This window comes from Eptatretus burgeri, chromosome 16 (genome assembly GCF_056783735.1).
Source record: "Eptatretus burgeri isolate ZD-2024b chromosome 16, Ebu_testis_v1, whole genome shotgun sequence".
Taxonomy (NCBI): domain Eukaryota; kingdom Metazoa; phylum Chordata; class Myxini; order Myxiniformes; family Myxinidae; genus Eptatretus; species Eptatretus burgeri.
The window spans coordinates 39,499,353-39,522,837 of record NC_140976.1 but is presented as its reverse complement, the minus strand read 5'-3'; the positions used below and the strand labels follow the sequence as shown (position 1 = coordinate 39,522,837).

The following is a 23,485-nucleotide window of genomic DNA, read 5'->3' as shown; positions in this document are numbered from 1 at the left end:
GGCCGGAGAGCAGACGGTAGAAGACAAAAAGACCACCGACCTGGCCCCAGTGAGAGAGCGAGAGATCAAAAGACTCAGCTTGATCGTGGGAGATACCAATGATCCTAAACGCCTTTGTTTCCACAGCGTGAAGTCGAGCTTGGTGTGAGGCAGGAGCACCACCCCAGAGGAGGAAGCAGTCCTCCATCAGACTGCGGATGAAAGCTTTGTAAATGGATAGAAGCTCAGGCGTGCCAAGGAAGGACTTTGCATGACTGAGGATGCCCAGTCAGCAACTGGCTTTGGAGGCCATCTTGGATATGTGGCTTTCCCAGGAAAGATCATGGCAGATAGTGAGGTCCTAAAGCTTGAATGAAAGGACTTCAAGGGGATTGTTGAGAAAGTAGATGGAAGGGTTTTCTAGATGATCCTTTCAGAGAGAAAGGGTGAGGGTGTGAAATTTGTCAGGATTGAAAGATACGTTCCAGGTGTTTGACCAGCTTGTGATTTTATCCAGGTCTGCAGAGAGTGAAGAGACTGCTGACTGCCGATCATAGGGATGAGAGAGGGTACGGTCGAGGGTAGAGTAATCAGCAAAGAGATAAAGATGATTTTCAAGAGAAGTTGAGAGATCAAAGGAAAACCAGAAAAAAAAAACACTGGCCCCAGAACGTTTCCTTGAGGAACTCCATCTTGGACAGGAAGAGGGGATGAGAGATTTCCTTTAAGAGCCACACGTTGACTGCGACAGGAGAGGAAGTCAGTGAACCATGAATGGAGATTGACTTGGATACCACAAGAAGAGAGTTTAGCGAGTCGTGCGGGATGCCAGACCGTATCAAAAGCTCACGATATGTCTTGGGAGATTGCTCTCATCTCATGTTTGGCGTTTAGGACATCCATCCATTGTTGGGAAAGCAGAAGTGGCATATCCAGGGAAGAGTGACCTGGTCTAAATCCAAATTGATGGTCAGAAATCAGGCCATTGGAGAAGAGGAAGGATTGACGTCAGAAGTGATGATGGATTCCATGATCTTGCTGATTGGTCTGTAGTTGCAGGGATCTGAATTTGTACCTTTTTTATGCAGAGCGGTAATGTTTGCCAATTTCCAAGCAGATGGCAGATGACCTTTAGCAAATGAGAGGGTGAATAGAACAGAGGGAGGGTCAGCAAGAGCAAAACAGCAGGTTTTTAGAACACAAGGGCTGATGCTGTCTGGACCGGTTGCAAAATCAGTCAAGGTTTGACTGCAAGCTCTCCACCTTGTCAGGAGAAAAGGACACAGAGTCCAGGAACAACTGGGTGCGACTGGATAAGGTGGGTACAGAAAGCGATGGATTTTGGACACAAGATTTGGGAGCAAACAGAGTTTAGGCATTCAGCCTTTTCACGTGCAACATCTTCATTGGTTAGCTTCCCGCTGTGTCATTGCAGTTGTGGTGTAACGTTGGCTTCAACCTCATCAAAACCCGCTATTTGGCCAAGCCGAGAATGACTCTTCATAGCGGTGTCATCTTTAAATCCTTTCAAATCATTGACACATTCAGATCACAACTTCCTCCACAAACCATTCAAGCACACCAGAGTAACTTCAGCACAGGGCCCACCGATGTTATCGATGCACAGCTCGGTGTCGATCAGTCCTATACTGTACATACTCTGGGTGGGCTTGTACATCACTATTTACAGTACGGCTTAAACACAGGTAAATACCGTATGATTTATACTGCAGCTTTATTAAAATGAGGAAAACCATTAGGTTGGAACTAAACTCGAGGGAAAACGACTTTATAATGGAACGATGAATATAAAAGAGTATGTTCTCCAATAGATCAGCGACTTGACAACGAAACAATGTTAATTTTGAGGACTTGCTGTGCAAGCAGTTAATGTTTGGACACCTAGATTTGCAGCCACGATTAGCCTTCTTGGTAATCCGCAACGTATACTTCGCTTTATACCAGTCCCGAACAGATTTCTCGCCGGCACCGTATTTCCTGTGTTCAGCCATATTCCCACGATTTTCCTCAGCGAACTTAACTTCCAATTAAACAGCTGCAGCGCACGACTTCCGTGAATACGAGGCATTTTGAGACGTAGTAAGGATGGATTGATACATGTGATTAGGACTGAAAGGGAATTGATACATGTGATTAGAACTGAAAGGGATGGATGAAACTTAATTGGTGAGTGCGTGCTTGTTAACCTCCACCACCGAAGATGGAGGTCATGTTTTCACCCCTTTCTGTTTGTTTGTGTGGAGGATATCTCAAAAAGTTGTAGATGAAATTTTGTGGACAGGTTTGGTGCGTGACAAGGACAAGCCTATTAGATTTTGGTGAAGATCCGGATATGGCTACTTGAATTTTTTTTAAGCGATTCTTCACCATTGGGAGATTGGGCCAAAAACAATATATACAGTGGGGAGAACAAGTATTTGATACACTGCCGATTTTGCGGGTTTTCCCACTTACAAAGCACGTAGAGGTCTGTAATTTTCATCATAGGTACACTTCAACTGTGAAAGATGGAATCTAAAACAAAAATCCTGAAAATCACATTGTACGATTTTTAAATAATTAATTTGCATTTTATTGCATGAAATAAGTATTTGATACATCAGAAAAACAGAACTTAATATTTGGTACAGAAACCTTTGTTTGCAATTACAGAGATCAGACATTTCCTGTAGTACTTAACCAGGTTTGCACAGACTGCAGCAGGGATTTTGGCCCACTCCTCCATACAGATCTTCTCCAGATCCTTCAGGTTTCAGGGCTGTCGCTGGGCAACACAGACTTTCAGCTCCCTCCAAAGATTTTCTATTGGGTTCAGGTCTGGAGACTGGCTCGGCCACTCCAGGACCTTGAGATGCTTCTTACGGAGCCACTCCTTAGTTGCCCTGGCTGTGTGTTTTGGGTCGTTGTCATGCTGGAAGACTGAGCCACGCCCCATCTTCAATGCTCTTGTTGAGGGAAGGAGGTTGCTTGCCAAGATCTCACGATACATGGCCCCATCCATCCTCAATACGGTGCAGTCGTCCTGTCCTCTTTGCAGAAATGCATCCCCAAAGAATGATGTTTCCACCTCCATGCTTCACGGTTGGGATGGTGTTCTTGGGGTTGTACTCATCCTTCTTCTTCCTCCAAACACAGCGAGTGGAGTTTAAACAAAAAAGCTCTATTTTGGTCTCATCAGACCACATGACCTTCTCCCATTCCTCCTCTGGATCATCCAGATGGTAATTGGCAAACTTCAGACGGGCTTGAACATGCGCTGGCTTGAGCAGAGGGACCTTGCGTGCGCTGCAGGATTTTAATCTATGATGGTGTAGTGTGTTACTTATGGTTTTCTTTGATACTGTGGTCCCAGCTCTCTTCAGGTCATTGACCACATCTTGCCGTGTAGTTCTGGGCTGATCTCTCACCTTTCTCATGATCATTGAGGCTCCACGAGGTGAGATCTTGCATGGAGCCCCAGACCGAGGGAGATTGACTATCTTGAACTTCTTCCATTTTCTAATAATTGCGCCAACAGTTGTTGCCTTCTCACCAAGCTGCTTGCCTATTGTCCTGTAGCCCATCCCAGCCTTGTGCAAGTCCACAATTTTGTCCCTGATGTCCTTAGACAGCTCTCTGGTCTTGCCCATTGTGGAGAGGTTGGAGTCTGATTGAGTGTGGACAGCTGTCTTTTATGCAGATAACAAGTTCAAACAGGTGCAGTTAATACAGGTAATGAGTGGAGAGTGGGAGGGCTTCTTAAAGACAAAACTAACAGGTCTGTGAGAGCCGGAATTCTTACTGGTTGGTCGGTGATCAAATACTTATTTCATGCAATAAAATGCAAATTAATTCTTTAAAAATCATACAATGTGATTTTCAGGATTTTTGTTTTAGATTCCATCTTTCACAGTAGAAGTGTACCTATGATAAAAATTACAGACCTCTACGTGCTTTGTAAGTGGGAAAACCTGCAAAATCGGCAGTGTATCAAATACTTGTTCTCCCCACTGTAGCATGATATTTCAACAAGTTATGGATGGATTTGGATGAAACTTGGTGGACATGTTGGGTGTGTGACAAGGAAGAATCGATTCGATTTTGGTGAAGATCTGAATCCGGTTCTGCATACGAGAACTGTTCAATTACAAAGTAATTCATCACCATTGAGAGATGAGGCTAAAAACGATATATACCAGAGTTGGTGTCAAAGCCACCCAATGCTCGCCTGTTTCTACATTTATCGTTTTTAAAAGACGTGTCTAATAATTAATATTTTTTTATAAAGCATTGCAGTGAAGTATAATTATAAAGCAATATATGTATTTGTATATTGTAATCAGTAACAAGAGCGCAAGTGAGCACAATATACGCCCTAACAAGAAGGTATATACAGAATTGTGCGACAACATTGAAAACAGCATCCCGGTTGCCATGGCAACCACTTTAGATGACGAACGTATGTCGCGACACCGTCTCCACAATCTGTACCTATGTACCAAATATGAAACGTGAAAGTTGAAAACTTTGGGAGTTAGAGTGCGGACAGGAACGGACGGACCGACAGACAGACAGACAGACAGACAGACGACTGGTTTCACATAATACGCACCAATATATATATATATATATATATATATATATATATATATATATATATATATATATATATATATATATATGGCGTATAAAAAAGTGTGGTAGATAAAAACATTAGAAAGGAAACTAGAGGGGGAGCACTCAGGAGAGTGCAAAACCTCCGCCACCAATACTGCTGGGTCACTCAAGTGAACCTTATATCTTATTCATTAAATCTGATGTCAACAGTGCTGACAGTTATAGTTCTTTTCTCAAACATTTTTTTTTTTGGGGGGGGGTTGGGAAATCACTTAAAACATGTAGAAATGCAAAAAAAATTTTTTTTTTCTTTCTCCAACAATTTTTTTTTGGGGGGGGGGGGACAAAGTCCAAAATCTCATGGCATGATCCTTGGACCATACCCAACCCCCCACCAAGTTTCGTCGAAATCCTAATCACTTAAAACATGTAGAAATGCAAAAAAAGGAAATCGAAATTTTGTTGAAAAAAGTTTCAAAATTTTTTTTTTCACTAACATTTTTTTTGGGGGGGGAGGGGGGTTGGAAATCACTTAAAACATGGAGAAATGCAAAAAAAAAATTCTCCAACAATTTTTTTTTGGGGGGGGGGGTTGAAAATCACTTAAAACATGTAGACATGCAAAAAAAACTTTCTCTAACAATTTTTTTTTTGGGGGGGGGGGAGAGGACCAAGTCCAAAATCTAATGGCATGATCCTTGGACCGTACCTTACCCCCCCCCCATCAAGTTTCGTCAAAATCCGTCGAGGGGTTTTTCCGTAATACTGTTCACAAACAAACAAACAAACAAACAGGAAGGGGCTGAAAACAGTTACCTCCGATTTTCTATGGCGGAGGTTAAAAATAACTTGCATCAAAAAATTTAACATTTTCACGCTCACGCCGGGGGTATCGCTATAGCTCTCTGTTCTTCGAACAGGCGAGCTAAAAATGATATGTCAAAAATGTATTGGGCCTGATGTGTTCTCGTGGATCAGGCATTGCATGGCGGAGGTATGCCTTCTACCAAGTCCCCTTCTCGTTATTGATTGGATAATATTGCACGAGTCATTAAGCGGATCAACGTTCAATTGCTCACCCAATCAGCAAACCCTACAGACAGTGATGTCTGTACAGTACAGTGTAAAAGTTGAAAATTTTTAAGTGCAGTACTCTTTTCTTCTCAATAAGATTCATGTTTACACAAATATTTGGATTCCCCAGTGCTCTCACTACTTCACCTTTGTGACAACTTAACTTATCCGCAAGGCGTTTGATTGATCGATCAAAAATTTCTTGATTTCAAATTCGCCACACGACTCACCGGAAAGCCAGATCAGGGTGAGAGCAGTGCCCTATCGCTCCAGGCTACCCCCTCCTCCCCCTTGCCTCCCAGCCCACAAATTATTTGAGCAGTCTGTCCGAGATACTAAGGTCTGCTCTCCCTCCCTGTAACCCCATCCACAAGCAATCTCAGCATTACATTTTGGTGAGTACCCCTGTAAATGTTCATTTAATTAGCCATTATTTATCGATTTGTTTAATATTTGCCTCAAATATGTAGTTGAATGAGGTTGAAGTTCTGTAAGGGTGACCAATAAAAAAAGTGCCCTGGGAACAAACCCCACCCCTCCATTACAATACAAAATCCACTGGAATGTCTCATCTGCTTAACGTTGCACTTTCTCGGAACACATCCACGACGTCAATTGGAAACTGGCTGGAGTGGGTTTAAAAACAAAAATTATACGATTTATTTCAGAAAATATCACACTGCAATTTTTTTTCTCATTTATGCAATGCAATGTCTTGAACCACAAATAAGTCGATTCTGAGTGCAAGTCGAGGCGAGAGTTTGAAGGAAAAGTATCGACTTGTATGCCGTAAAATACAGTCTGTATCTGTAAAATCAAATGATATTGAGACGCATTTAGAATTTCACTCAGATCTTTCCGAATCAACACGACTAATATGGATTGTTGAGAAAGCAAGATAAGCTTGTCCAAATGGAATTCTGGCATCACGCACATCCGGTGGGGTTGTTGTGGCATGGCTGGTCCCTGTGGTTTTTCTGGCATCGTACGTTTCATTTATGTTTCATTCATGACATGCACCGACCACATGATTGACGACAGCAAAAACCCAGCGGCACCTTCTCTATGAAATTATCGGCAGCACTGCACAAGGTTATAGGTACAGCTAGCTACCTTTATCTCGGTGAAAAATGTAATGCCATTTTCAATCATTTTGTGCTCGACAACTGCACCTGACATGTAGCTGGTGCTAATTTTGCGAGAGTTTTAACTCAGAATTGGTTTCCCGATACAGACGTCAACTGACGACCCACAACTTCTCACCAAATTCTTGCTCAGATAAGGCAGCAAAAGGAAAGTTTCCCATAAAGCACACCGACGTCCTCACGAGGCGAATGTGATCTGCAATTGAAAGAAGGCAAGTCTCTGCTCTGGAGACACTTGGTACGCTTCAGCTGTAACCTGACAAAGGCAAGACACTGAGTGAGGATTCTCTGCTGTACGGTCGTTTGCATGGTGCAGCTGACAATTGCATCCAGGGCCTTTAACAGCAGCATCAAAGAATGCGTGTTGTCAATGTCGGCTGAAGCTCCAATTACCCATCTGGCCCTCTTCAATCTCGTGGAATGCAAGAAGTTGAACATCTTCAGCATGTACAGACAGGAAGAGATGCACGGTCTACCGCTTGCCAATAAAGGCAGGTTAGACAAGTCAGGCCACAACATAGCCTTGCCATTTCAAACACATTCATCTAACATTTAATTCCCCATTTTTCTTCTCCATATTAGACAGGCCATCAGACCCTCAAGCTAGTTCTTTCTTTTCCAGAATAATTCACAATTTCACTCTAGCCTTTAAAGATAACAAGCAGTGCCTTTTGTCCCTCAATGCTCACCTCCCCCTCCCCCCCCCACCATTTCCCTTCTTCCAATTTTTGAGAATTCTGGATATCTCGTGGTTTCAGTAATACAACAATATTATGGGCACATAAGCAATGAGGCCACACCACACAGTACAAGAGTTAAAAAAAAAAATAATAATAATAATAATAAAAAAATATATATCAACAGCACTGCGCAGCACACTCACACTCGTCGTAAAAGCCATAGATGCGATTGATGGAGGCACACTCGTGGTTTCCACGTAGCAGGAAAAAGTTTTCTGGGTACTTTATCTTGTAGGCAAGGAGCAGGCAGATGGTCTCAAGGGACTGCTTGCCTCGATCCACATAATCTCCCAAGAAGAGGTAGTTGCTTTCAGGTGGGAACCCACCATATTCAAAGAGTCTCAGGAGGTCATAATATTGACCGTGGATGTCTCCTGTTGGGGTGGAGGCCATGAAACAGATTTGACAATGGCAACAACACTTCACATAAATCAAATTATTTCACCAGGCAGTTCTCATACCAATGGAATGACGAATAATGCAAATTTAAAATGAACATGGTCATGCTAAAAAAAAATATATATATATATATATATATATATATATATATATATATATATATATATATATATATATATATATATATATATATATACGCACACACACACAAAACATTGTTTAGACGAACACAAGGTAAGCCATGAGAAATCAATATTTTTAAGACAATTTGCAGCTTCTTGCCAGAAAAAATAAAATTTTTATATGTAGATTATGAAGAAAGGGGAGACTTGCTTACAGATTGAAGGAATATTTTAATTACCTGGACTAGGTGGCACAACCTACTCAGAAATATTTATTTATTTCGACTTGTGGTCTGGCATTCCAGGTGAGAGCAAATTACCAAGTCTGAACACGTATAAATAAACAAACAAATAAATAAAACAACCAAACAGATGTGCTGTTTCACCTTAAATTAGCACCAGCTACGGTCACCTTGCAATTAAAAGGGTTATTGCAATCATAATTCCAGAATGTGCACCACAGTCGAACATAGCAGCAATGAGTAGGAAGAGGCGACATGACGGCAATGACTCATAATAGTGTGGGGTGTGGTAATTGCATGGTAGTCAGTGCCGAACAGCTGCAACATCAGATCAACTGTGGCTACAGTTTCCACAGAAATAGCCATTACAACGCAAGGTTTTACTCTGTGGATAATCCTCAGAGTTCAACATGGATATAGCAACAGCAAGTCCACAAAGAACTCTGGGGCATGTACTTTTGCCATTGGGGGGAGCAACACAATGTTCTGAGGCTTCTTTTGAAAATCCATTTTTAATCTTGCGCTTTAAACTTTTGGCCAATTTCAGGAACGACTTGTACAAAAAGTCCCACGTGGATTCATGCTGAAGCTGTGGGGAAAACGCAAAAAGTGTAGGGTAAAGAATTTTGAAGTGAGAAAGTACAAGATTGATAACAGATAAACAACTTCAAAAAGCCAGCGGGGCACTTTAACACAGCCCAAGGTGGTTGTATAATGACAAAGTAAAGGTAGCTGTGAAGCAACAATGTGGAGGTGGGGGGGGGGGAGTGGTCGGGGACACAGGTGGTGGAAAACCTACTGTAACAGCTTTTTAACCACAAGCACCTATACAGGTAGCATGTCGGCGCACCAAGCTGGGAGGAATATATATATATATATATATTTTTTAATTAAAACACTTTTACAGGGTGGTCCTTGCATCGATGTTTTCTTGTATTTTCTGGTTTGGTAAGCAGACATCGTGAGCACCATAGATCACGTCATGCAGAGAGAATATTGTGCAAGAACTGTTTTTAGTGCACTTTTGTTCATGGTGAGCAAAGCAGTCTCAAAAAATAAATAAAAGGAAAACTAGAAGAGTACTCAGTAGGAGAACATATCGAGCCCAATAAATTTTTGAAATATCATGCGAAACTGTATATCGTTTTTTGGCCCTATCAATCGTGAAGAATTACTTTAAAAATTAATAATTCTTGCATCCAGATCTACGGCAAAATCGAATCAATTCGTCCTCGTCACAAACCCAACCTGTTCACAAAATTTCATCTGGACCCGTCCACAACTTTTTGAGATATCCTGCACACAGACAAACAAACAAGGGTGAAAACATAACTTCCTTCCACCTTCGGTAGCAGAGGTAAAAGAAAAAAAACAAACAAAACGAGAGATAGAGATATTAAAAAAAAAAAATTGAATGCAGTCAAGGCTCGTGGACAAGCTAGAACATATAATGTGTCAGGACGTACCATAACAAAAGGAACAGCAGGAAGTGAGGGGGGTGGGGGGGGGGGGAGGAGGAGGTGGGAGAAAAAAAACACACCAAAATCAGGGCCGAGGGATAAAATAGAGGGAGACTTGGATAAATAAGAAATGTCAGGAAGAATGAGGGGTAGGTGGGGGTGGGGGGACATGCAGAGTGGACAAGATGGATACAGAAGCAAACTCTCAGGAAGGAAAAACTGGAAACTTGGAAAGCGCTAGTCTTAACGAGGGTTAATGGAGGGTAGAAAAGGTCATGGTTTTTGATTGGGGATGATCTAAGATCGTGGTGAACAGCGGTCTTGAAGACCTGGAGGGAAGAGTGTGATTGAAGAGCATGCACAAGTTTGTTCCACAGGTTGGGGGGGGGGGGAAGAGGAACAAATGAGAGGAGGTGAGCAGTGAGCCTGGATTTTGGGAATTTCACCAGAAGGTGGTTGATAGTGGATCAGTTGCTACCTGCAGAAACCTGGGGGGAAGGGTGGAATGGGGGGGGGGGGATGGCAATACAACACAGAAAAACAGAAAGTGCAAGACCAGAAAAGATGCAGTGGAAGACAGACCACATACCCGTCTGCAATGTGAAAAGATCAACGTGGATGTAGTAACATTAACTGAGATGAAGTGCAAGACCGGTGCAATGGAAGAACACAAGGATGACAAGGAAATTTTTGCACAGGAGGAGGCCATTCGGCCCATCATGCCTGCGCCACACCAATACCATATTTAATAAATCCATCGATACCCCTTCCCTCCGTGTGCAGCCTTTTGGCTGCTACTACACTGGTCCTCATTTCACAGACCTCGAAAGCATGAAAGGCTGAGTCAACCCCCTGGTGTTAATTCAGCGGTCAACAGGGCTTGAACTCAGGACCTGAGGATCCAAAGCCACCACCCTTACCGCTAAGCCAACGCCAGGTTTTAAACAATTTTAGATAAATAATAAGAAAAAATAATTCAGAAGTTGACTGCCATTGATGCAGCATCTTTTACCCCACCTTATTTAACATGTTTACAATAGTTCTTAATGCCAGCTGTGAGTGTCCTTCATGACGTCGCAAAAAACGAAGGTTCCTGCTTGGAATGATTTTCAGTTTTGTTTGACTGTCAGACAGAGTAAAATATTTATCTCATTCCTATATATGTATGTTTCAGGACGAATTCAGAGCCAAAGTCCTGTTAAACTACAGGTTCATTTTCTCATCTATGTTCGATGAGTGTTCAAAATATAATATTCAATTGAAATCCAGTTGTTCAATCAAACTGACATTTGTAGACAGACAGCGACCAATTGTTTAACTCGCGCTTTTCACTTCACGTGTGTGGGGTAAAAAACATTGAGGGCTTTAAACTGTGAACGGGGTATATAGATTACATTAGATCTGAGAATGAACAATCTATATTACAGTAGATCTGCATTCAGACAACACTCACACAGGCAAGTTACAATCGCCTCATCCATCCCTTTGGAACAAGCAAATTAAGAAGGAAAAAAAAAAAGAAAAAAAGAAAAGAGTTTTCAAACCTCAGCACATTTCCAAATCATGCATGGGCCGTCCAAATTGCAGTTTGCCATGATCGTGGACAACGATTATAACCTTTAAACTCGGTGGTACAAAGCTGCTGTTCATCGAATAATCAGTTTCAGAATACAAGTTAGGGTCACAATCAAAGCATGGCCAGAATGGGTACAAAAAACAGGTCAACATGAACCAATTGCTGCTCCAAAAAGAAATAATAATAAATAAATAAATGCAATCAAATATCAAGGAAATGGTGGACATAAACATTTAAGACTTTAAATCATGCTCATGGAGATTAGAGATGAAAAACAAAATCTCAAACGATCAATGTCAACACCTTCCAGGAAGTTGTCATTTTCCATGCTCCCACCCCCCCCCCACCAACCCACATTTATTTTTCATGACAAACAAAGGAGCTATTTCATTGTACCTTTAGAGACCAGAAATAATGAAAGCCCTTTTCTGTGTACAATAAAAATAAAAACAAAAATAAAAAGGGCAAAGAATACAATCAAGAATATCAGGAACCGCCGTCACAAACCGCAAATCTTGAGTGGCGCTTCAAGCTCCAAAAGGATGGGCTGACTCAAGAATATCTCACGAGACTTCAAGCACAGGCCACGGATCTCGGTCTCAGAAAGCTGCACATTTTTCCCAGGCCGCGAACCCCTCACTAGGGTCATGGTTAAAAAAAAAAAAGAGAGGAGAGGTCTTTGTAGATGTTGCAAAACAAAAGCGAAGAAATTAAATAGCACACACCAAATGACAGCGATGGTACTATCCATGACTAATCCGTGTCGAGGATCACTGCACAAAAGTAGGAGCTAGTTCACTTGCAAACCACCATTTGTTACCTCCACCATCGAAGGTGAAGGAGGGTATGTTTTCACCCCTTTCTGTGCTTGTTTGTGTACAGGATACCTCAAAAAAGTTGTGGATGGATCCAGATGAAATTTTATGGGCAGGTTGGGTGTGTGACAAGGACAAACTTATTAGATTTTGGTGAAGATCCAGATCTGGATCTGACTACTAGAATTTTGAACATGATTCTTCACCATCGAGAGATAGGGCCAAAAACAATATAGTACTGTATAGCAAGATATTTCAAAAATGTATTGGGCCCGATTTGTTCTCATGGATCAGACATTTAATTACATGGCGGAGATATGCGCTCGACAGAGTGCCCTTACAGTTGTTATTATTATTATTATCTTGCCAAAACGAAGTTTTTGCAAGATATGTTAGTCAGCTTGTATGGTTTTTTTTTTTTTTGTTTGTTTGTTTGTTTGTAATCACATATAAAAAATTCTGCAGAGCACAGTTATCATTGGAAATTTTTGTAACTTCGCATATCAGAGGCCTATAGAGGTCCCTTTCAGTGCACAAAATTTTGAAGGTCAAGGTCAAAGGTCAAGGTCACTTAGTCGCAAATCAGGGGAGTCGACGAAACCCTTATTTTTTGAGTAATTTTGATCGGATCGTCTTCAAACTTCATGGGAATATAGTTCATGGTCTGGCGCTCAGCTGAGTAATTTATGGTGGCGATTGGCCTTGACCTTCATGGTTGGCACCTAAGGTCAAACATATTTGACCCCAAGGTCAAATTTTCAAGTTTTAGGAACCATATCGTGTAGTACCTCAAATTTAACACCTCAATGAGTGCTTTCTAGATATGTCAAGCTTGAGACATTATGACGTCATTTGGTGACGTTATGAGGCAAACGCATATTTTTCATGGTTACTCTGTAGAACGATTCTCATCGGAATCTTTCGTCGGCAGATATTCCTCAAGGAGTCGCTCCTGGTGGATAGCAGCTCTGTTCACCTCAGTGTGACCTTAAAGAAGTCACACGTGGTCACCTTTTGGCAAGTTACGGGTCACCCTGGGGGCGATATTGTTTATTATTATTATTGTTAGCATGACACTCCAGTCAGTTATTAATTTGCTGGAATAATCATAAGAAGAATCAAAACGATGCTGTTTTGTGGCATCAAACACATCCGGTTCTTCCCAAAATGGTGTTATGTGCAAACTCAGGGCGCCACACGACTCCGGAAACTCGAAGGAAGTTTGCAGCATCCAGTCTTGCGGAAGCAATGAAGCAGAAACTACTGACAAATTGTACGATTATACAAAATCTTTTTGTACATGATGTGCTCTGCAATTGAGCCATTAAACGCATCCTGCCATTTTCGAGAGACGCTGCAGTCGGGATTAGTGATCGGACATGCGTTTATGGTAAAAACAAATTGAAGTTTCGTCACAATATCTTCACCAGAAATGATGCCGAGGGGTTTCAATACCCCAGGTCAAAATCATTTTACATTTCTTACTTTTTTGGAAGCTTACTTTCAGAAGTCATTAAAAACACATCCAGTCCAGACTGCCAAAGTGTCAAGGTTACTTGCACACCTAAGCTCACTCAGATGCCTGCATCTTCTCACCTGCAGAACAAACACTGCCTGTTCACTTCGTCCCACATGAACCTTCGCTTCTGCCCGACTCGCAAATCTCCACTACCTCCACCACTCCCTCTGGGAAAAGCCGAGCCTCAACCAAAAATTTAAAATGCGCAAATACATATATTTCTCGCTTCAATATTTCCCAGGAAAGGTTTTTGTGATTTTCACAAACATTCATGGAATGTCCTTCAGATTTAAAGGGCAAATTCCATGTGATGTGTTTAACCTTTTAGTCTCATTCATGAAGCCCAAAGGCAAATTAGGAGGTTGCAAACGAAAGAAAAATTATGAAAAAAAAACACAACCACCACAACAAAAAAAAAAAAAAACACGTTCATTGCAGAAATGTCTCTTTTGGGTATTGTTCCATGGCAATGCAGAGAACTGTGCGTCTCGAACTCTGCCCTCTATCCCCCCATTCACAAGCAAGCTTCCATACACCCCCCTCCCAAGGGTACGCTTCCACCAGCACCTCCACCCCCACACACAACACAATTCACGAGCACGCTTCCGCCACCACCCCCATTCACGAGCACGCTTCCGCCACCACCCCCATTCACGAGCACGCTTCCGCCACCACCCCCATTCACGAGCACGCTTCCGCCACCACCCCCATTCACGAGCACGCTTCCGCCACCCCCCCAATCACGAGCACGCTTCCGCCACCCCCCCAATCACGAGCACGCTTCCGCCATCCCCCCAATCACGAGCACGCTTCCGCCACCCCCCACTCACGAGCACGCTTCCGCCACCCCCCCACTCACGAGCACGCTTCCGCCACCCCCCACTCACGAGCATGCTTCCGCCACCCCCCACTCACGAGCACGCTTCCGCCACCCCCCACTCACGAGCACGCTTTCGCCACCCCTCCCCCATTCACGAGCACGCTTTCGCCACCCCTCCCCCATTCAGGAGCACGCTTTCGCCACCCCTCCCCCATTCAGGAGCACGCTTTCGCCACCCCCTCCCCCATTCACGAGCACGCTTCCGCCACCCCTCCCCCATTCACGAGCATGCTTCCGCCAACCCCTCCCCCATTCACGAGCACGCTTCCGCCACCCCTCCCCCATTCACGAGCACGCTTCCGCCACCCCCTCCCCCTCCCCCCATTCACGAGCACGCTTCCGCCACCACCCCGTTCACGAGCACGCTTCCGCCACCACCCCCACTCACGAGCACGCTCCGCCACCCCCCACTCACGAGCACGCTTCCGCCACCCCCCCCCACGAGCACGCTTCCGCCACCCCCCCACTCACGAGCACGCTCCGCCACCCCCACTCATGAGCACGCTCCGCCACCCCCTCCCCCATTCACTAGCACGCTTCCGCCACCCCTCCCCCATTCACGAGCACGCTTCCGCCACCCCTCCCCCCATTCACGAGCACGCTTCCGCCACCCCCTCCCCCATTCACGAGCACGCTTCCGCCACCCCTCCCCCATTCACGAGCACGCTTCGCCACCACCCCCGTTCACGAGCACGCTTCCGCCACCCCCCACTCACGAGCACGCTTCCGCCACCCCCCACTCACGAGCACGCTTCCGCCACCCCCCCCACGAGCACGCTTCCGCCACCCCCCACTCACGAGCACGCTTCCGCTACCCCCCCACTCACGAGCACGCTTCCGCCACCCCCTCCCCACTCACGAGCACGCTTCCGCCACCCCCTCCCCCACTCACGAGCACGCTTCCGCCACTCCCCCACTCATGAGCACGCTTCCGCCACCCCCTCCCCCATTCACGAGCACGCTTCCGCCACCCCCTCCCCCATTCACGAGCACGCTCCGCCACCCCCTCCCCCATTCACGTACACGCTTCCGCCACCCCTCCCCCATTCACGTACACGCTTCCGCCACCCCTCCCCCATTCACGAGCACGCTTCCGCCACCCCTCCCCCATTCACGAGCACGCTTCCGCCACCCCCTCCCCCATTCACGAGCACGCTTCCGCCACCCCTCTCCCCATTCACGAGCACGCTTCCGCCCCTCCCCCATTCACGAGCACGCTCCGCCACCCCCTCCCCCATTCACGAGCACGCTTCCGCCACCCCCTCCCCCCATTCACGTACACGCTTCCGCCACCCCTCCCCCATTCACGTACACGCTTCCGCCACCCCTCCCCCATTCACGTACACGCTTCCGCCACCCCCTCCCCCATTCACGAGCACGCTTCCGCCACCCCTCCCCCATTCACGAGCACGCTTCCGCCACCCCTCCCCCATTCACGAGCACGCTTCCGCCACCCCTCCCCCCATTCACGAGCACGCTTCCGCCACCCCTCCCCCATTCACGAGCACGCTTCCGCCACCCCCTCCCCCATTCACGAGCACGCTCCGCTACCACCCCCGTTCACGAGCACGCTTTCGCCACCACCCCCACTCACGAGCACGCTTCCGCCACCCCCCACTCACGAGCACGCTTCCGCCACCCCCCCACGAGCACGCTTCCGCCACCCCCCACTCACGAGCACGCTTCCGCCACCCCCCACTCATGAGCACGCTTCCGCCACCCCCTCCCCCACTCACGAGCACGCTTCCGCCATCCCCTCCCCCATTCACTAGCACGCTTCCGCCACCCCCTCCCCCATTCACGAGCACGCTTCCGCCACCCCCTCCCCCATTCACGAGCACGCTTCCGCCACCCCCTCCCCCATTCACGAGCACGCTTCCGCCACCCCCTCCCCCATTCACGAGCACGCTTCCGCCACCACCCCCGTTCATGAGCACGCTTTCGCCACCACCCCCACTCACGAGCACGCTTCCGCCACCCCCCACTCACGAGCACGCTTCCGCCACCCCCCCCCACGAGCACGCTTCCGCCACCCCCCACTCACGAGCACGCTTCCGCCACCCCCTCCCCCACTCATGAGCACGCTTCCGCCACCCCCTCCCCCATTCACTAGCACGCTTCCGCCACCCCTCCCCCCATTCACGAGCACGCTTCCGCCACCCCCTCCCCCATTCACGAGCACGCTTCCGCCACCCCCTCCCCCATTCACGAGCACGCTTCCGCCACCCCCTCCCCCATTCACGAGCACGCTTCCGCCACCCCCCCGTTCACGAGCACGCTTCCGCCACCCCCACTCACGAGCACGCTTCCGCCACCCCCCACTCACGAGCACGCTTCCGCCACCCCCCCACGAGCACGCTTCCGCCACCCCCCACTCACGAGCACGCTTCCGCTACCCCCCCACTCACGAGCACGCTTCCGCCACCCCTCCCCCACTCACGAGCACGCTTCCGCCACCCCCTCCCCACTCACGAGCACGCTCCGCCACTCCCCCACTCATGAGCACGCTTCCGCCACCCCTCCCCCCATTCACGAGCACGCTTCCGCCACCCCTCCCCCCATTCACGAGCACGCTTCCGCCACCCCCTCCCCCATTCACGTGCACGCTTCCGCCACCCCCTCCCCCATTCACGTGCACGCTTCCGCCACCCCTCCCCCATTCACGAGCACGCTTCCGCCACCCCTCCCCCATTCACGAGCACGCTTCCGCCACCCCTCCCCCCATTCACGAGCACGCTTCCGCCACCCCTCTCCCCATTCACGAGCACGCTTCCGCCCCTCCCCCATTCACGAGCACGCTTCCGCCACCCCCTCCCCCATTCACGAGCACGCTTCCGCCACCCCTCCCCCCATTCACGTACACGCTTCCGCCACCCCCTCCCCCATTCACGTACACGCTCCGCCACCCCTCCCCCATTCACGTACACGCTTCCGCCACCCCCTCCCCCATTCACGAGCACGCTTCCGCCACCCCTCCCCCCATTCACGAGCACGCTTCCGCCACCCCCTCCCCCATTCACGAGCACGCTTCCGCCACCCCTCCCCCATTCACGAGCACGCTTCCGCCACCCCTCCCCCCATTCACGAGCACGCTTCCGCCACCCCCTCCCCCATTCACGAGCACGCTTCCGCTACCACCCCGTTCACGAGCACGCTTTCGCCACCACCCCCACTCACGAGCACGCTCCGCCACCCCCCACTCACGAGCACGCTTCTGCCACCCCCCCACGAGCACGCTTCCGCCACCCCCCCACTCACGAGCACGCTTCCGCCACCCCCCCCCACTCATGAGCACGCTTCCGCCACCCCCTCCCCCACTCACGAGCACGCTTCCGCCATCCCCTCCCCCATTCACTAGCACGCTTCCGCCACCCCCTCCCCCATTCACGAGCACGCTTCCGCCACCCCTCCCCCCATTCACGAGCACGCTTCCGCCACCCCCTCCCCCATTCACGAGCACGCTCCGCCACCACCCCCGTTCATGAGCACGCTTTCGCCACCACCCCACTCACGAGCACGCTTCCGCCACCCCCCACTCACGAGCACGCTTCCGCCACCCCCCCCACGAGCACGCTTCCGCCACCCCCCCCACGAGCACGCTTCCGCCAACACCCCGTTCATGAGCACGCTTCGCCACCACCCCACTCACGAGCACGCTTCCGCCACCCCCCCCCACGAGCACGCTTCCGCCACCACCCCGTTCATGAGCACGCTTTCGCCACCACCCCCACTCACGAGCACGCTTCCGCCACCACCCCCACTCACGAGCACGCTTCCGCCACCCCCCACTCACGAGCACGCTTCCGCCACCCCCCACTCACGAGAACGCTTCCGCTACCCCCCCACTCATGAGCACGCTTCTGCCACCCCTCCCCCACTCACGAGCACGCTTCCGCCACCCCCTCCCCCACTCACGAGCACGCTTCCGCCACCCCCCACTCATGAGCACGCTTCCGCCACCCCCTCCCCCATTCACTAGCACGCTTCCGCCACCCCCTCCCCCATTCACGAGCACGCTTCCGCCACCCCTCCCCCATTCACGAGCACGCTTCCGCCACCCCCTCCCCCATTCACGAGCACGCTTCCGCCACCCCCTCCCCCATTCACGAGCACGCTTCCGCCACCACCCCCGTTCACGAGCACGCTTTCGCCACCACCCCCACTCACGAGCACGCTTCCGCCACCCCCCACTCACGAGCACGCTCCGCCACCCCCCCACGAGCACGCTTCCGCCACCCCCCCCACTCACGAGCACGCTTCCGCTACCCCCCCACTCATGAGCACGCTTCCGCCACCCCCTCCCCCACTCACGAGCACGCTCCGCCACCCCCTCCCCCACTCACGAGCACGCTTCCGCCACTCCCCCACTCATGAGCATGCTTCCGCCACCCCTCCCCCATTCACTGGCACGCTTCCGCCACCCCCTCCCCCCATTCACGAGCACGCTTCCGCCACCCCCTCCCCCATTCACGAGCACGCTCCGCCACCCCCTCCCCCATTCACGAGCACGCTTCCGCCACCCCCTCCCCCATTCACGTACACGCTTCCGCCACCCCCTCCCCCATTCACGCACACGCTCCGCCACCCCTCCCCCATTCACGAGCACGCTTCCGCCACCCCTCCCCCATTCACGAGCACGCTTCCGCCACCCCTCTCCCCATTCACGAGCACGCTTCCGCCCCCTCTCCCCATTCACGAGCACGCTTCTGCCACCCCCTCCCCCATTCACGAGCACGCTTCCGCCACCCCTCCCCCATTCACGAGCACGCTTCCGCCACCCCTCCCCCATTCACGTACACGCTTCCGCCACCCCCTCCCCCATTCACGAGCACGCTTCCGCCACCCCCTCCCCCATTCACGAGCACGCTTCCGCCACCCCTCCCCCCATTCACGAGCACGCTTCCGCCACCCCTCCCCCATTCACGAGCACGCTTCCGCCACCCCCTCCCCCCATTCACGAGCACGCTTCCGCCACCACCCCCGTTCACGAGCACGCTTTCGCCACCACCCCCACTCACGAGCACGCTTCCGCCACCCCCCACTCACGAGCACGCTTCCGCCACCCCCCACGAGCACGCTTCCGCCACCCCCCCCCACTCACGAGCACGCTTCCGCTACCCCCACTCATGAGCACGCTTCCGCCACCCCCTCCCCCACTCACGAGCACGCTTCCGCCACCCCCTCCCCCACTCACGAGCACGCTTCCGCCACCCCCTCCCCCACTCACGAGCACGCTTCCGCCACCCCCACTCATGAGCACGCTTCCGCCACCCCCTCCCCCATTCGCTAGCACGCTCCGCCACCCCTCCCCCATTCACGAGCACGCTCCGCCACCCCCTCCCCCCACTCACGAGCACGCTCCGCCACCCCCCACTCACGAGCACGCTCCGCCACCCCCCCCACGAGCACGCTCCGCCACCCCCCCACGAGCACGCTCCGCCACCCCCCCACGAGCACGCTCCGCCACCACCCCGTTCATGAGCACGCGCCACCACCCCCACTCACGAGCACGCTCCGCCACCCCCCCACTCACGAGCACGCTCCGCTACCCCCCCACTCATGAGCACGCTCCGCCACCCCTCCCCCACTCACGAGCACGCTTCCGCCACCCCCTCCCCCACTCACGAGCACGCTTCCGCCACCCCCCACTCACGAGCACGCTCCGCTACCCCCCACTCATGAGCACGCTTCCGCCACCCCCTCCCCCACTCACGAGCATGCTTCCGCCACCCCCCACTCATGAGCACGCTTCCGCCACCCCTCCCCCACTCACGAGCACGCTTCCGCCACCCCCTCCCCCACTCACGAGCACGCTCCGCCACCCCCCCACTCATGAGCACGCTTCCGCCACCCCCTCCCCCATTCACTAGCACGCTTCCGCCACCCCCTCCCCCCATTCACGAGCACGCTTCCGCCACCCCCTCCCCCATTCACGTACACGCTTCCGCCACCCCCTCCCCCATTCACGAGCACGCTTCCGCCACCCCTTCCCCCATTCACGAACACGCTTCCGCCACCCCTCCCCCATTCACGAGCACGCTCCGCCACCCCCCCCACGAGCACGCTTCCGCCACCACCCCGTTCATGAGCACGCCGCCACCACCCCCACTCACGAGCACGCTCCGCCACCCCCCACTCACGAGCACGCTTCCGCTACCCCCCCACTCATGAGCACGCTCCGCCACCCCTCCCCCACTCACGAGCACGCTTCCGCCACCCCCTCCCCACTCACGAGCACGCTTCCGCCACCCCCCCACTCACGAGCACGCTTCCGCTACCCCCCACTCATGAGCACGCTTCCGCCACCCCCTCCCCCACTCACGAGCACGCTCCGCCACCCCCCACTCATGAGCACGCTTCCGCCACCCCCTCCCCCACTCACGAGCACGCTTCGCCACCCCCTCCCCCACTCACGAGCACGCTTCCGCCACCCCCCCACTCATGAGCACGCTTCCGCCACCCCCTCCCCCATTCACTAGCACGCTCCGCCACCCCTCCCCCCATTCACGAGCACGCTTCCGCCACCCCTCCCCCATTCACGTACACGCTTCCGCCACCCCCTCCCCCATTCACGAGCACGCTTCACACCCCTTCCCCCATTCACGAACACGCTTCCGCCACCCCTCCCCCATTCACGAGCACGCTTCCGCCACCCCTCCCCATTCACGAGCACGCTTCCGCCACCCCTCCCCCATTCACGAGCACGCTTCCGCCACCCCCTCCCCCATTCACGAGCACGCTTCCGCCACCCCCTCCCCCATTCACGCACACGCTTCCGCCACCCCTCCCCCATTCACGAGCACGCTTCCGCCACCCCTTCCCCCATTCACGAACACGCTTCCGCCACCCCTCCCCCATTCACGAGCACGCTTCCGCCACCCCCCCCCCACGAGCACGCTTCCGCCACCACCCCCGTTCATGAGCACGCTTTCGCCACCACCCCCACTCACGAGCACGCTTCCGCCACCCCCCACTCACGAGCACGCTTCGCTACCCCCCACTCATGAGCACGCTTCCGCCACCCCCTCCCCACTCACGAGCACGCTTCAGCCACCCCTCCCCCACTCACGAGCACGCTTCCGCCACCCCCCACTCACGAGCACGCTTCCGCTACCCCCCCACTCATGAGCACGCTTCCGCCACCCCCTCCCCCACTCACGAGCACGCTTCCGCCACCCCCCACTCATGAGCACGCTTCCGCCACCCCCTCCCCACTCACGAGCACGCTTCCGCCACCCCCTCCCCCACTCACGAGCACGCTTCCGCCACCCCCCACTCATGAGCACGCTTCCGCCACCCCCTCCCCCATTCACTAGCACGCTTCCGCCACCCCCTCCCCCATTCACGAGCACGCTTCCGCCACCCCCTCCCCATTCACGTACACGCTTCCGCCACCCCCTCCCCCATTCACGAGCACGCTTCCGCCACCCCTTCCCCCATTCACGAACACGCTTCCGCCACCCCTCCCCCATTCACGAGCACGCTTCCGCCACCCCTCCCCATTCACGAGCACGCTTCCGCCACCCCTCCCCCCATTCACGAGCACGCTTCCGCCCCCCCCCCCGTTCACGAGCACGCTTCCGCCACCCCTCCCCATTCACGAGCACGCTCTTATCGCCTCACTCCTCGTCCATGCCAATCCTCCCCCCCCCACCCTCCCGTATTTCTGTCTCTTTCAATACGACCTCATGCTGAACTTCTCACCTTCCTCAATGCCTTATTTTACCTACTTCTTCCACCGCTACAAGTCCTATTCCATCGTGTTCTACAACATTAAATCACCAAAATTTCAGACTCCCTTTGTCACTCACCACCCACGAAAAAAATTAAAAGGTTCCTCACCCTCCAGCAAGCGGGTTATGATGCTGTCGATATTTAGCTTGTCCACCTCAGCCATCACTTCGCGAAACCCAGCACAGAATTGAAGAAACCTTCCTGCTCGCCTTTTCTTCCGATAAACAACAAAACCTGTTGTAAAAGAAAAAAAAAACCAACAACTTCAAACAAACGTTCTCCGTCGAATTCCTTTGCAATCCTTTGTTGAGATTGGCGAATTAAAATCGACAAAGACAGACAGCACAGCACCTACAAAATGGCGAACGGCGCGCCCGACTCAGGTCCTTGTGACGTATTAGATGTCCCTTCTTGTGATTGGCCTGTCCCTCTTCCTTGACAAAATGTCCTTCCTGCGTTTTAAACATTCCCGAGAATGTTTCCAAACTTAAATTCTATCCTTCACCTAGAATTAATATTCGTTCGAATAAATACCACCACATAACATTGCTGTATTGAAAAAAAGATAAAAACCCATCATCCCTTATACACCGCTTCAAATATTCACAGCGAAACAGTGTATTGAATTCATTGTACAATACTGAACTGTACTTTTATCGTTCGTTCCTTGCCCGCTTTGGTAATGGAACACACTACTGCTGTCAGCCTGTCATGAATATATTTATATCCGAGCAAATACAGGACAACCCGTCGCTTCTCTGATGGGAATATGAGGGGGTGGGATGTGGGAGGAGAGAGAGAGAGAGGGAGGGGGAGAGGGAGAGAGAGAGAGAGAGAGAGAGAGAGAGAGAGAGAGAGAGAGAGAGAGAGAGAGATGTGATATTAAAGATGTGATGATGCAGATTACGATGATGTGATGATAAAGAGATGTGATGTGATGATGATGTGATGTGATGATGTGATGACATGATGATGACGATGTGATGTGATGTGATGTGATGTGACATTTAAAGATGATGACGATGATGTGATGATGATGACGTGATGATGATGTGATGATGATGATGACGATGATGATGATGACATGTGATGATGACGATGATGATGTGATGACATGTGATGATGATGTGATGTGATGATGATGATGTGATGTGATGATGACGTGATGATGACGTGATTTGAT

At 51.1% G+C, this 23,485-nt stretch overlaps 1 protein-coding gene across 5 annotated transcripts in view; it reads right to left on the bottom strand.

The window, feature by feature from the left end:
* Window positions 1-22,790, bottom strand: part of LOC147010893 (serine/threonine-protein phosphatase PP1-gamma catalytic subunit B) — a 31,332-nt gene extending 8,542 nt beyond the window's left edge. The window contains exons 1-4 of one of the 5 annotated variants that reach the window (XM_085860121.1): window positions 22,654-22,790; window positions 22,411-22,536; window positions 11,862-11,993; window positions 7,699-7,929 (exon numbers count right to left, since the gene is read on the bottom strand). In XM_085860121.1, coding sequence (XP_085716247.1) covers window positions 7,699-7,929; window positions 11,862-11,993; window positions 22,411-22,465 — 418 coding nt within the window. In that variant the 5' untranslated portion in view covers window positions 22,466-22,536; window positions 22,654-22,790. Of the gene's footprint in view, window positions 1-7,698; window positions 7,930-11,861; window positions 11,994-22,410; window positions 22,540-22,653 lie in introns of all 5 variants that reach the window. The other 4 variants (XM_085860120.1, XM_085860119.1, XM_085860118.1 and 1 more) reach the window with 4 other exon arrangements.
* Between the last annotated feature and the right edge of the window lie 695 nt (window positions 22,791-23,485).